The sequence below is a fragment of the Pseudophryne corroboree genome, chromosome 4 (assembly GCF_028390025.1).
Source record: "Pseudophryne corroboree isolate aPseCor3 chromosome 4, aPseCor3.hap2, whole genome shotgun sequence".
In the NCBI taxonomy this organism is placed as follows: domain Eukaryota; kingdom Metazoa; phylum Chordata; class Amphibia; order Anura; family Myobatrachidae; genus Pseudophryne; species Pseudophryne corroboree.
This window is the reverse complement of record NC_086447.1, coordinates 849,681,930-849,696,354: the sequence shown is the minus strand read 5'-3', so window position 1 is coordinate 849,696,354 and position 14,425 is coordinate 849,681,930. Positions and strand designations below refer to the sequence as shown.

The following is a 14,425-nucleotide window of genomic DNA, read 5'->3' as shown; positions in this document are numbered from 1 at the left end:
ATCCAGTGAACCGTGACTGCAGGCAGGAAAAATGGCGCTGAACGCTGCTGGGTCCGCTCTGAGAAGCTCCGCTCCCTTCAATGGCGATGTCTTCCCACTCACATGAGGATTATAATGGCCCGGAGGATTGTGCTGACCTGGATCCGCAGACCCCGACATGCCTGAAATGACCAGTGTAGGGTCCGGAGCTGGCCCAGGGCGCTCCCTCCTAGACCCCGCGGGGCGGACACTGCCCCCCCCCCCCCCCCCCCCCCAAGTCCCACGCTGCAGGGAGGCTGTCACCAACAGCCTTCTACATTTGTATACGACCGCGGCATTTTATCACGCTAATTTCTGTTGCGCTTTGCATACAGCCTAAGTCGCGTACAGATATGCAACTGTCGCACATCAAATTAATCCGTGAAGTCTCATGAAATGCTTTTGTCGCATCCAATTGCAGCTAAGAGGCACACTCGGGTGAAATAGATGCGACACCACTGGCGACAGTCATCGCATGCCACATGGTGTGCCGAGGCTAGATGCATGAGGACACATCTGCACACAACCGCACAATTAGTTATTAAAAATGACTGAAAACCATACTCAGAATATATAGAAGTTTTATCTGTGAAGATTCTATAATAAAAGTATAAGAACCCAATTACTCCACAGGCAGGATACATACACTCTCTCTCCTATGGCCAACAGGAAAGGAGTGACGCCTCGACAGCACAGCACTGCAATGATGTGCCCGGTAACTTACCTCATGCTGCAACATGACCCGGTCAATCAAAAGTGCCCGGATGTGTCTCTTCTTCCCTTGGAGCTGAAAGGCAAAAACCAAACCTTATTATGTAAGACAATATATAGTCAATAATGTCTTCATACACTAACATCAAGACATTTACATTAGCACCAAAGTATCTGCATATAGGATTTTTGTATTTGCATTACACACTTTTCTTGTGGTCTGTTGAGGGGATACTGGATAAACATGGCAGCGCGGATGGTGTAATGGATAGCACAGAGTTTAGGCACTATAAATTTACCAGCCAAAAGCATAAGCTCCACCCCCTCAACACACCATTGGCTGCCTAGTTACTTCTGTTGTGTCTGACAAGTCATCAAGGGACGGAAGCCCGGGTTAGCCGAGGGGCAGAGAGAGGAGGAGCTTCTGCTTTTGGACTGTAAATTTAAAGTGTGCAACAGCACTATAAAGCGCGTGATAATCCAGTGTTTCTGCCCCGAATGGAGGAGCAAGGATTATATACTAGTGACAACCACATTATTATTTATACAGGCGCACATGAGAAAAGCCTTACATATGGAGTAACTTCGGATTTGACTTATAAACCATATATACATATATGGTTCTGGAGGGAAAACGTAGCAGATCACTGTGGGGAGCAGGGGAGGGGCAAGGGGGGGGGGGGGGGGGGGGGGAGAAACCTTATCATTAGAACCCATCAAGATGATGCAATTCTCAAAGAAAGGCAGATCTCATTGTGCCCAAGTCATGGGACCCAACAAAAGTTTGGGAGTTTAGGCAAGTATGAAGCACAAGATTAACCTACTTAACCGACGATTTTTCCTACAAAAAAGCGGTCAGAAATTGTTGGGGTTTTTTATGAGTGAATTAGGTGAAGAACATTATTTTAATTTTATCCAAAATTATTTTAGTTTACAAAAAGAAAGAAAAAAAAACTATTAAAAAAAATAAATAAAAAAATACTCAAACATCAGAACATCGGTCAGGAAGATCGGTAACTTCGGAACATCGGTAATATCGCAACGTTACTTTTAACAGCCCAGACAACTGCCAGGTACGGGATCCGGTCTCTAGGTTGACAGTAACTAGGTCGACCACTATTGGTCGACAGTAACTAGGTCGACAGGGTTTCTAGGTCGACAGGTCGGCATGAGTTTTTTACGATTTTTTTCTTTTTTTGAACCTTTTCATACTTAACGATCCACGTGGACTACGATTGGAACGGTAATCTATGCGGAGCACAGCGAGGCACCTTGCCCAAAGCATGGCGAGCGGACCCGGTGCACTAATTGGTCACTCTACGAAGAAAACGACACCAAAAAAACATAACAAACATAAAAAACTCTTGACCTGTCGACCTAGTTACTGTCAACCAATAGTGGTCGACCTAGACACTGTCGACCTAGTTACTATCTACCTTCCATACCACACCCGCCCCAGGTACACAGGGGGGGCGTGGGGGTTGTTTTATACTTTGCCAGTGGCTGCCATTGTCTGCAGCCACTGGGTGGGGAGTCCTGCCGTGCTGACCAATCAGCAGTAATCTGCAGCATGGCAACACTGAGGGGAGAGAGCAGGGAGGCAGAGGGACCTTACCGGTCCCTCTGAGCGCAGCAGCGGAGGGAAGTTTTCCTTCCCTGCCGCTGCCAACACTGTTTATCTGACTGGTCACATCCTGTGCGACCAGGTCAGATAAAACACTTGCTGGTGTTGTTGCATCTGATGCGACCATGCCAGGCAAGTGGTTAAGGATCTGGTTGTAATTTCGGATTTAGCAGTTAGAAAGGTTATTGGTTACTCTGGTAGGAGCGGTCTTTCTGTAACGCAAGGATCGCCCCCAAAAAATATTATTTCAGATGGGCTGGTAGGGAATCCGAGTAAAGATGAGGCTGATTCTTTAATAGAGCAGGGTTTGTTTTGAAACAATGTTATATTTGCATATGCATGGATAATATTAAAAAGTACTAAAGTAGACACCCATCCATGGGGTCAATCCAATTAATAGCGAGTATGCGCAAATTACTTTGTATGATGAAACTCTCATACATCCCGTGAACGCATTAATATGAAGATTGCGAGCTTCGTTTAGAAATGCCATTGTACGGTATCCATCGTGAGTTTGTGCGACTTCTCTACAATAACCAATTTGGGAAAACTGCAAGAAAAAGGGAGGAAACCATCCAGGGCCCCAAAAATAGGGTAATTGAGATAGAAGGACCATATAGAGGATTGTTAGTGGCCATAAGGAACATACTGGAGGTTCTTAAAAAGGTGTCAAATTGCAGATATTTGCACTGGTTATTAATAGTGCAAATCAAGCAAGGGTTTTACATCTGCATTTTGGGGTACAGACAAATGTCTTTAAGTGATTTGTCAGTGTCTTATTACCATTTTGTAAAAAGTTGAAACAAACTCTTCTTATTTGTAAGTTCTAAAACCCCTCTCACATCAATACAACACCTCCACGTACCTGTCCGGCATCATTTACACCTCCACGTACCTGTCCTACATCATTTACACCTCCACGTACCTGTCTAACATCATTTACACCTCCACGTACCTGTCCCACATCATTTACACCTCCACGTACCTGTCCCACATCATTTACACCTCCACGTACCTGTCCCACATCATTTACACCTCACCATACCTGTCCGGCATCATTTAACCCATTATTGTGCTTTTTAGAAAAATTCACCAGAAACCCAGCATTTATCTATTGGCCAAGTTATGCTATTTAAACCCCTCCAAGTGCGTAACTAATCATTAGGAGGGGTGCACCAGAGTTTCACCATGCATGTGGCAGTACAAGAACCAGATTCCATAGTGTGCAACTAACCCGGTTTTCCATCGACTTTTTGACCAAAATAAAACTCTTCCATCTGGAGTCAAACTCATGTTTGTGGGATCCCTGGAATTGCAGTAGGTCAGTAATAATCTGAGAGAGAGAGAGCGCTGGTTAGATGCAGGGCGCCATAGTACGTACACTTGCTGAAGTAAGCACATATCTTCCACTGACAGCCAGTTATTACAGCACACTAATGACAGCTGTGCACACATGAAGAGATTTACCTTTATTATTAGAAAGAGAGACTTGGTATCATCTTCTGATTTGTCAAGAATGTAGTCTATTTTCGGAAATATAAAAACAAAAAAAAAATGCAAAAGTGTGCTTAAAAATAAAGAGTAGGGTAAGGAGACAATACATACATAATAGCAGCATCTGTTTCTGACCGGTATATACATAGTAACATAGTATCTGAGGTTGAAAAAAGACAATTGTCCATCGAGTTCAACCTATTTGTGGTGTCCTATGCATGATGATTTGACTAAAATTTCTGACTGATGCTGCTGTCAGCCGTTGCATTTTATCCGTATTTATAGTAACTATAATGCATGACTATGCACCATACCCCTGGATATCCTTATCCATTAGGAATTTATCTAACCCATTCTTAAAGGTGTTGACAGATTCCACCATTACAACTCCCTCAGGCAGGGAATTCCAATCACGTATTGTCCTTACCGTGAAAAAGCCTTTACGCCGTATTGTGCGGAATTTCCTCTCCTCTAACCTGAGCAAGTGTCCACAAGTCCTCTGTGTTGATCTAACCAAACTGCTCAGTTAAACACCTCTCAGCTAAACTTCACATTCTAACACTTTACTGCTGTCCTCTTCTTTTACATTCAGCAGCCTCTTTCATTTGCTTAACACTGATCTTTCACTCCTATCCTTTTTTCTGTGTGATGCCCTGGGGTGGTTTGGCTGGGGTGGTCTGCGGGTGCTCTGCGTCCCAGAGGTGAACCCCTATAGTGTTAGGAACCTGTCCGATGAGGTCACCGTGAAGCAGGTGGGCAGGCTCATATACTGGCCAATATATGCCAAGAACCTTAACTATTATATTATGGTTATAATAATTTTAATGGTGTATGGTGCACCTGCACCCTTTGTTCCTATGTTGTTCTAACCAAAAACAGGTCCCGCGCAAGCTCTGTGTATTGTCCCCTTATATATTTGTAGATGTTGATCATATCCCCTCTTAATCTCCGCTTTTCCAATGTAAACATGCCTAGTCTTTCAAGCCTTTCCTTGTATTCCATCGTCTCCATGCCCTTAATTAGTTTGGTCGCCCTCCTCTGAACCTTTTCTAGCTCCAGGATATCCTTTTTGTAGTACGGTGCCCAGAATTGTACACCGTATTCAAGGTGTGGCCTCACTAGTGATTTATATAACGGGAGTATAATACTCTCGTCCCTAGCATCAATACCCCGTTTTATGCATGCTAATATCTTATTAGCCTTCTTTACTGCAGTCCTACTTTGGGTACTACTGCTTAGTTTGCTATCTATGAGGACACCTAAGTCCTTTTCCAGTACAGAATCCCCTAATTTTACCCCATTTAGTAGGTAGGTGTAATTTTTGTTCTTGTTACCACAGTGCATTACCTTACACTTGTCTTTGTTGAAGCGCATTCTCCATTTGGCTGCCCATGCTTCTAATTTAACTAAGTCGTTCTGAAGAGACTCGACATCCTCCTCTGTATTTATAGCCTTACACAATTTGGTATCATCTGCAAAAATTGACACCATGCTCTCTAGACCTTCTGTTAGGTCGTTAATGAACATATTGAACAATAGCGGTCCTAATACTGAGCCTTGCGGCACACCACTTAGCACTTCAGTCCAAGTTGAAAAAATAAGAATTTACTTACCGATAATTCTATTTCTCGTAGTCCGTAGTGGATGCTGGGAACTCCGTAAGGACCATGGGGAATAGCGGCTCCGCAGGAGACTGGGCACAAAAGTAAAGCTTTAGGACTACCTGGTGTGCACTGGCTCCTCCCCCTATGACCCTCCTCCAAGCCTCAGTTAGGATACTGTGCCCGGACGAGCGTACACAATAAGGAAGGATTTTGAATCCCGGGTAAGACTCATACCAGCCACACCAATCACACCGTATAACTTGTGATCTGAACCCAGTTAACAGTATGATAACAGAGGAGCCTCTAGAAAAGATGGCTCACTACAACAATAACCCGATTTAGTTAACAATAACTATGTACAAGTATTGCAGACAATCCGCACTTGGGATGGGCGCCCAGCATCCACTACGGACTACGAGAAATAGAATTATCGGTAAGTAAATTCTTATTTTCTCTGACGTCCTAGTGGATGCTGGGAACTCCGTAAGAACCATGGGGATTATACCAAAGCTCCCAAACGGGCGGGAGAGTGCGGATGACTCTGCAGCACCGAATGAGAGAACTCCAGGTCCTCCTCAGCCAGGGTATCAAATTTGTAGAATTTAGCAAACGTGTTTGCCCCTGACCAAGTAGCTGCTCGGCAAAGTTGTAAAGCCGAGACCCCTCGGGCAGCCGCCCAAGATGAGCCCACTTTCCGTGTGGAATGGGCTTTTACAGATTTTGGCTGTGGCAGGCCTGCCACAGAATGTGCAAGCTGAATTGTACTACAAATCCAACGAGCAATAGTCTGCTTAGAAGCAGGAGCACCCAGCTTGTTGGGTGCATACAGGATAAACAGCGAGTCAGATTTTCTGACTCCAGCCGTCCTGGAAACATATTTTCAGGGCCCTGACAACGTCTAGCAACTTGGAGTCCTCCAAGTCCCTAGTAGCCGCAGGCACCTCAATAGGTTGGTTCAGGTGAAACGCTGAAACCACCTTAGGGAGAAACCGAGGACGAGTCCTCAATTCCGCCCTGTCCGTATGGAAAATCAGATAAGGGCTTTTACAGAATAAAGCCGCCAATTCTGACACGCACCTGGCCCAGGCCAGGGCCAACATCTTTAAGTGGTTCAAACCAATGCGACTTTTGGAACCCAAAAACTACATTGAGATCCCAAGGTGCCACTGGAGGCACAAAAGGAGGCTGTATATGCAGTACCCCTTTTACAAACGTCTGCACTTCAGGGACTGAAGCTAGTTCTTTCTGGAAGAAAATTGACAGAGCCGAAATTTTAACCTTAATGGACCCCAATTTCAGGCCCATAGACACTCCTGTTTGCAGGAAATGTAGGAATCGACCCAGTTGAAATTCCTCCGTCGGGCCTTACTGGCCTCGCACCACGCAACATATTTTCGCCAAATGCGGTGATAATGTTTTGCGGTTACATCCTTCCTGGCTTTGATCAGGATAGGGATGACTTCATCCGGAATGCCTTTTTCCTTCAGGATCCGGCGTTCAACCGCAATGCCGTCAAACGCAGCCGCGGTAAGTCTTGGAACAGACAGGGTCCTTGCTGGAGCAGGTCCCTCCTTAGAGGTAGAGGCCACGGATCCTAGGTGAGCCTCTCTTGAAGTTCCGGGTACCAAGTCCTTCTTGGCCAATCCGGAGCCACGAATATAGTGCTTACTCCTCTCCATCTTATAATTCTCAGTACCTTGGGTATGAGAGGCAGAGGAGGGAACACATACACTGACTGGTACACCCACGGTGTTACCAGAGCGTCTACAGCTATTGCCTGAGGGTCCCTTGACCTGGCGCAATACCTGTCGAGTTTTTTGTTGAGGCGGGACGCCATCATGTCCACCTTTGGTTTTTCCCAACGGTTTATAATCATGTGGAAGACTTCTGGGTGAAGTCCCCATTCTCCCAGGTGGAGGTCGTGTCTGCTGAGGAAGTCTGCTTCCCAGTTGTCCACTCCCGGAATGAATACTGCTGACAGTGCTATCACATGATTTTCCGCCCAGCGAAGAATCCTTGCAGCTTCTGCCATTGACTGCTTCTTGTGCCACCCTGTCTGTTTACGTGGGTGACTGCCGTGATGTTGTCCGACTGGATCAACCCGGCTGACCTTGAAGCAGAGGTCTTGCTAAGCTTAGAGCATTGTAAATGGCTCTTAGCACCAGGATATTTATGTGAAGTGATGTCTCCAGGCTTGACCATAAGCCCTGGAAATTTCTTCCCTGTGTGACTGCTCCCCAGCCTCGCAGGCTGGCATCCGTGGTCACCAGGACCCAGTCCTGAATGCCGAATCTGCGGCCCTCTAGGAGATGAGCACTCTGCAACCACCACAGGAGGGACACCCTTGTCCTTGGTGACCGGGTTATCCGCTGATGCATCTGAAGATGCAACCCCGACCATTTGTCCAGCAGGTCCCACTGGAAAGTTCTTGCGTGGAATCTGCCGAATGGGCTTGCTTCGTAGGAAGCCACCATTTTTCCCAGAACCCTTGTGCATTGATGCACTGAGACTTGGCTCGGTTTTAGGAGGTTCCTGACTAGCTCGGATAACTCCCTGGCTTTCTCCTCCGGGAGAAACACCTTTTTCTGGACTGTGTCCAGAATCATCCCTAGGAACAGAAGACGAGTCGTCGGAACCAGCTGCGATTTTGGAATATTGAGAATCCAACCGTGCTGTCGCAACACTACCTGAGATAGTGCTACACCGACCTCCAACTGTTCCCTGGATCTTACCCTTATCAGGAGATCGTCCAAGTAAGAGATAACTAAAACTCCCTTCCTTCGAAGGAGTATAATCATTTCGGCCATTACCTTGGTAAAGACCCGGGGTGCCGTGGACCATCCAACGGCAGCGTCTGAAACTGATATTGACAGTTCTGTACCACAAACCTGAGGTACCCTTGGTGAGAAGGGTAAATTGGGACATGAAGGTAAGCATCCTTGATGTCCAGAGACACCATGTAGTCCCCTTCTCTTGAATTTGAACCTCTGTATGTAAGTGTTCAAAGATTTTAGATTTAAAATCGGTCTCACGAGCCGTCCGGCTTCGGTACCACAACAGTGTGGAATAATACCCCTTTCCCTGTTGCAGGAGGGGTACCTTGATTATCACCTGCTGGGAATACAGCTTGTGAATGGCTTCCAAAACTGCCTCCCTGTCTGCTTGTAAAGCCCCAGCGTCATGCTGAGGGCTTGGCAGAGGCGGGAGAGGGCTTCTGTTCCTGGGAACTGGCTGATTTCTGCAGCCTTTTTCCTCTCCCTCTGTCACGGGGCAGAAATGAGGAACCTTTTGCCCACTTGCCCTTATGGGAACGAAAGGACTGCGCCTGATAATACGGCGTCTTCTTATGTTGAGAGGCGACCTGGGGTAAAAACGTGGATTTCCCAGCTGTTGCCGTGGCCACCAGGTCTGAAAGACCGACCCCAAATAACTCCTCCCCTTTATAAGACAATACTTCCATATGCCATTTGGAATCCGCATCACCTGACCACTGTCGTGTCCATAACCCTCTTCTGGCAGAAATGGACAGCGCACTTACTCTTGATGCCAGTTGGCAAATATCCCGCTGTGCATCACACATATATAGAAATGCATCTTTTAAATGCTCTATAGGCAATAATATACTGTCCCTATCTAGGGTATCAATATTTTCAGTCAGGGAATCCGACCACGCCAACCCAGCACTGCACATCCAGGCTGAGGCGATTGCTGGTCGCAGTATAACACCAGTATGTTGTGTAAATACATTTTAGGATACCCTCCTGCTTTCTATCAGCAGGATCCTTAAGGGCGGCCATCTCAGGAGAGGGTAGAGCCCCTGTTTTGACAAGCGTGTGAGCGCTTTATCCACCCTAGGGGGTGTTTCCCAACGCACCCTAACCTCTGGCGGGAAAGGATATAATGCCAATAACTGTTTAGAAATTATCAGTTTTTTTATCGGGGGAAACCCACGCTTCATCACACACCTCATTTAATTTCTCAGATTCAGGAAAACTACAGGTAGTTTTTCCTCACCGAACATAATACCCCTATTGGTGGTACTCGTATTATCAGAAATGTGTAAAACATTTTTCATTGCCTCAATCATGTAACGTGTGGCCCTACTGGAAGTCACATTTGTCTCTTCACCGTCGACACTGGAGTCAGTATCCGTGTCGGCGTCTGTATTTGCCATCTGAGGTAACGGGCGCTTTAGAGCCCCTGACGGCCTATGAGACGTCTGGACAGGCACAAGCTGAGTAGCCGGCTGTCTCATGTCAATCACTGTCTTTTGTAAAGAGCTGACACTCATGTAATTCCTTCCAACAGTTCATCCACTCAGGTGTCGACCCCCTAGGGGGTGACATCCCTATTACAGGCAATTTGCTCCGCCTCCACATCATTTTCCTCCTCATACATGTCGACACAAACGTACCGACACACAGCACACACACAGGGAATGCTCTGATAGAGGACAGGACCCCACTAGCCCTTTGGGGAGACAGAGGGAGAGTTTGCCAGCACACACCAGAGCGCTATATATATATATATATATATATACACAGGGATAACCTTATATAAGTGTTTTTCCCCTTATAGCTGCTGTATTGTTTATACTGCGCCTAATTAGTGCCCCCCTCTCTTTTTTAACCCTTTCTGTAGTGTAGTGACTGCAGGGGAGAGCCAGGGAGCTTCCCTCCAACGGAGCTGTGAGGGAAAATGGCGCCAGTGTGCTGAGGAGATAGGCTCCGCCCCCTTCTCGGCGGCCTTTTCTCCCGTTTTTCAGTGTAATCTGGCAGGGGTTAAAATTCATCCATATAGCCCTGGGGGCTATATGTGATGTATTTTCGCCAGCCAAGGTGTTTTTATTGCTGCTCAGGGCGCCCCCCCCTAGCGCCCTGCACCCTCAGTGACCGAAGTGTGAAGTGTGCTGAGGAGCAATGGCGCACAGCTGCAGTGCTGTGCGCTACCTTGGTGAAGACAGGATGTCTTCTGCCGCCGATTTTCCGGACCTCTTCTTGCTTCTGGCTCTGTAAGGGGGCCGGCGGCGCGGCTCTGGGACCGGACTCCATGGCTGGGCCTGTGTTCGATCCCTCTGGAGCTAATGGTGTCCAGTAGCCTAAGAAGCCCAATCCACTCTGCACGCAGGCGAGTTCGCTTCTTCTCCCCTTAGTCCCTCGATGCAGTGAGCCTGTTGCCAGCAGGTCTCACTGAAAATAAAAAACCTAAAACTAAACTTTTCACTAAGCAGCTCAGGAGAGCCCCTAGTGTGCACCCTTCTCGTTCGGGCACAAAAATCTAACTGAGGCTTGGAGGAGGGTCATAGGGGGAGGAGCCAGTGCACACCAGGTAGTCCTAAAGCTTTACTTTTGTGCCCAGTCTCCTGCGGAGCCGCTATTCCCCATGGTCCTTACGGAGTTCCCAGCATCCACTAGGACGTCAGAAAAAGATCCATTAACCACAACACGCTGCTCCCTATTATCTAACCAGTTTTTGAACCAAGTGCATATTGTGCTTCCTAGCCCTGATTTTTGTAGCTTGTAGATAAGTCTCATGTGTGGTACAGTATCGAACGCTTTGGCAAAGTCTAAAAAGATTACATCCACGTCTTTACCCTGATCTAGGTTTGCGCTTACTGTTTCATAAAAGCCAAGTAAGTTGGTTTGACAGGATCTGTCCTTCATAAACCCATGTTGATTCCTTTTAATGACCTTATTTACTTCAAGGAACTTTTGAATACTATCTCTTAGAATACCTTCCAATACTTCCTCCACTATAGATGTAAGACTAACTGGTCTATAATTACCTGGTTCAGCTTTACTTCCCTTTTTGAATATAGGCACTACTTCCGCTATACGCCAGTCTTTGGGAACCATACCTGATCTAACTGAATCCTTAAAGATCAAAGATAGCGGTTTTGCCAGTTCAGAGTGAAGCTCCATTAGAACCCTTGGGTGAATACCATCGGGCCCTGGTAATTTATTAATCTTTAAATGTTTTAATCGGTCACAGACTACTTCCTCGCTCAAATAAGTACCTATCAGTGGGATATTCTCATTATTGAGATTGCGTGTCAGTCCCTGAATTGTGTCCTCTCTAGTGAATACTATTGAAAAAAACTCATTTAGTGTGTCCGCTATAGATAGGGGCTTTTAATGTCTGACACACTAGGGGCGCCAATAATGCTCGATTATCCTCTATATTGAAACATTTGTTAGCCCCATGTAAGTGGGATATTCAATTGACCTTGATAAATTTTCGCACAAAAAAAAAAAAGTGGTATTATTGCACATGTTGCCCGACGTTTCGCATTGGGCTATTCGATTATATACAGTTTTTAGCGTCCGGAAATTTAATAAGTTCCCGGACCTGTGTGTTTTTGCAAAAAAATCAGGGCTGAAAGGGCCGGTTAACACGGATTATTTTCCCCCTTCCTCAGACGATGGCTACAGGCATGAAAGACAACTGAACGTTCCAAGAGGGGGTCAATTAGCCACAGTAAATTACTGCTGCTAATTGAATAATCACCCTTTGTAATTACCTTGCATACATTCATACCTATGTAATCTCTAAAGCCTCTCCCCCAAAATATACAAATGTTATTTTTCTCCTAATATAACCCTTCAGTACCATTCTCTAACGAAGTTGCTTCTGAAATTTCTTGTAGAACCCAAAGCAATCAATTTCATTATGCAACATCATATTTGAATACAGTAATTCTTCATATATGTTAAGGCATCAGAGAGCAACACAGTCATTCTTCCAGTTTTTCATCTATTAAACCAGCTATGTGTGTCAGTAGTAAGCTCGGACAACTGGCTCAAGTCATGTTTGTTCTGCCACAGTCATAACAAAGAAACTAGAAGAGTTTATAAAATAGGGATTTTTGTTTACTTACCGTAAAATCTCTGAGTCCATCTGGGGGACGCTGCGCCGTTACTTGTGGGTTAGAGGTGTGTGGTTGTGGAGTTTGGCACAGAACTATTTAAAACCTGACTCCTCCCCCCTCTAACCCCTCCCATCTCCTTCCTGCCTAGCCAGTACCTCAGTTAACGTTTAGCCAAGCCAAAGGAGATCGACCGGAAAAAAAAATTATCCGGTTAAACCAGACAAACCCATGGGAGGGATCGCAGCGTCCCCCAGATGGACTCAGAGAAAGAGATTTTACGGTAAGTAAACAAAAATCCCTACTTCTCCGTCATCCACTGCGCCGTTACTTGTGGGATTTCCCAAAGCAAGCTAATGAGAGGAGGGAGACGGTGACGGCATAGCCGTCTGCAAAATATGACGCCCAACAGAGGCAGTCTCCAATCCAAAAGTATGAAAACGGTAAAACTTTGTGAAAGTATGGACCGACGACCAGGTCGCCGCCCTGCACAACTGCTCAATAGATGCGCCACCGCGAACAGCCCAACAGCTCTAGTCGAATGAGCCCTAATTGAGTCAGGAACCGAAACATTTGAAGACACGTACGCCTGTCTGATGGCCGAAGTTACCCAACGGGCCACAGTGTTCTTAGAAGCCGACCAACCTCGTTTGGGAGCATCAATCAATACCAACAAAGTATCCGTACGACGGAAAGACTCCGTGCGAGACAAATAAACCCGTAAGGCCCGAACTACATCCGGGAGGGCCAAATGGGAGTTCTCCCCGGGAGAAGACGACGGAGTAAATGCTGGAAGGACAATGTCCTGATTTAAATGGAATGCTGAAACAACCTTTGCAAGGAAAGAAGGCTTAGTCCGCAGAACCACCCGGTTCTCATGAAACACTAATAAGGGCGGCCTGCAAGAAAGGGCCGCAAAATTCAGACACTCATCTAGCAGAGGCAATAGCTAAAAGAAAAACAACTTTTAGTGTTAGATAACGTAGTTCTACAGATTCCAAAGGCTCAAATGGAGATTTTTGAAGGGCCGTAAGGACCAAGTTTAAATCCCAGGGAGGACCCGGAGGAACAAAAGGTGGTTAAATTCTAAGTACTCCCTGAAGGAATGTCTGAACTTCTGGAATGATCTCTAGTTTCTTTTGAAAAAGAACCGACAAGGCCGAAACCTGACCCTTCAGTGAAGAAAGCCTCAGACCCTTCTCGAGGCCCTCTTGAAGGAAAGATAGCAGGCGAGGAAGTCTAAACAAATGCGGAGTAAACCCCCGCTTTTGGCACCAAGCAATGTAAATACGCCATACTCTATGGTAAATGCCAGAAGTCACCGGTTTCCTAGCCCAAATCATCGTCTGCACAACAGAACGAGAAAGACCTTTTGCTTTTAAAATGTTGGATTCAAGAACCAAGCCGTCAAAGCCAGCCGACTTAAATCTGGGTGGTGACAAGGCCCTTGAAGAAGATCTGGTCGCAGGGGGAGACGAAAGGGGTCACCGACGACCATGCTGCGCAGAAGAGTGTACCCACTGTCGGCGCGGCCAATCTGGAGCCACCAGAATTATTGCGAGACCTTCAGTTGAAACTGCCACGGGGCTGTTAGAGCAACGATCAGAAACGCTTGAGGATCCTGAGTACTTGAGCCGTAGTGAGGAAGCTTCTTGTTGAGACGAGACGCCATTAGGTCTACATCGGGCATTCCCTACCGGCCGCTAGAGAGAAAAACCTCCTGGTGAAGTTCCCATTCTCCCGGATGAATCGTGTGACGACTCAAAAAATCCGCTTCCCAGTTCTCGACTCCTGGAATGTGAATTACGGATATTACTGGAACCCACCTTTCCGCCCACGTGAGAATCTGAGCGACTTCTCTCATGGCGGACCAGTTGCGAGTTCCTCCCTGTTAGTTGATGTAAGCCACTACTGTGGCATTGTCGGACTGCACCCAAACTGGATGACCCTGTACCATGGTCTGAATCTGAAGGAGTGCATACCGGATTGCCCTCAATACCAGAAAGTTGATCTGTAACTTCGACTCGTGACTGTTCCAGCGCCCTTGGAAGTGATGAGTCTGGAACACTGCCCACCAACCGCTGAGGCTTGCGTCCGTGGTGACCATCA

General features: G+C 46.5%; 1 protein-coding gene across 2 annotated transcripts in view; it reads right to left on the bottom strand.

Annotated features, from left to right (window-relative positions):
• The window catches only part of PSME4 (proteasome activator subunit 4), a 294,381-nt gene that overhangs the window by 84,643 nt on the left and 195,313 nt on the right, over positions 1 to 14,425 (bottom strand). For both annotated transcript variants that reach the window (XM_063918650.1, XM_063918651.1), the window contains 3 exons: positions 3,821 to 3,876; positions 3,588 to 3,686; positions 743 to 805 (listed from right to left, as the gene is read on the bottom strand). In XM_063918650.1, coding sequence (XP_063774720.1) covers positions 743 to 805; positions 3,588 to 3,686; positions 3,821 to 3,876 — 218 coding nt within the window. The remainder of the gene's footprint in view (positions 1 to 742; positions 806 to 3,587; positions 3,687 to 3,820; positions 3,877 to 14,425) is intronic.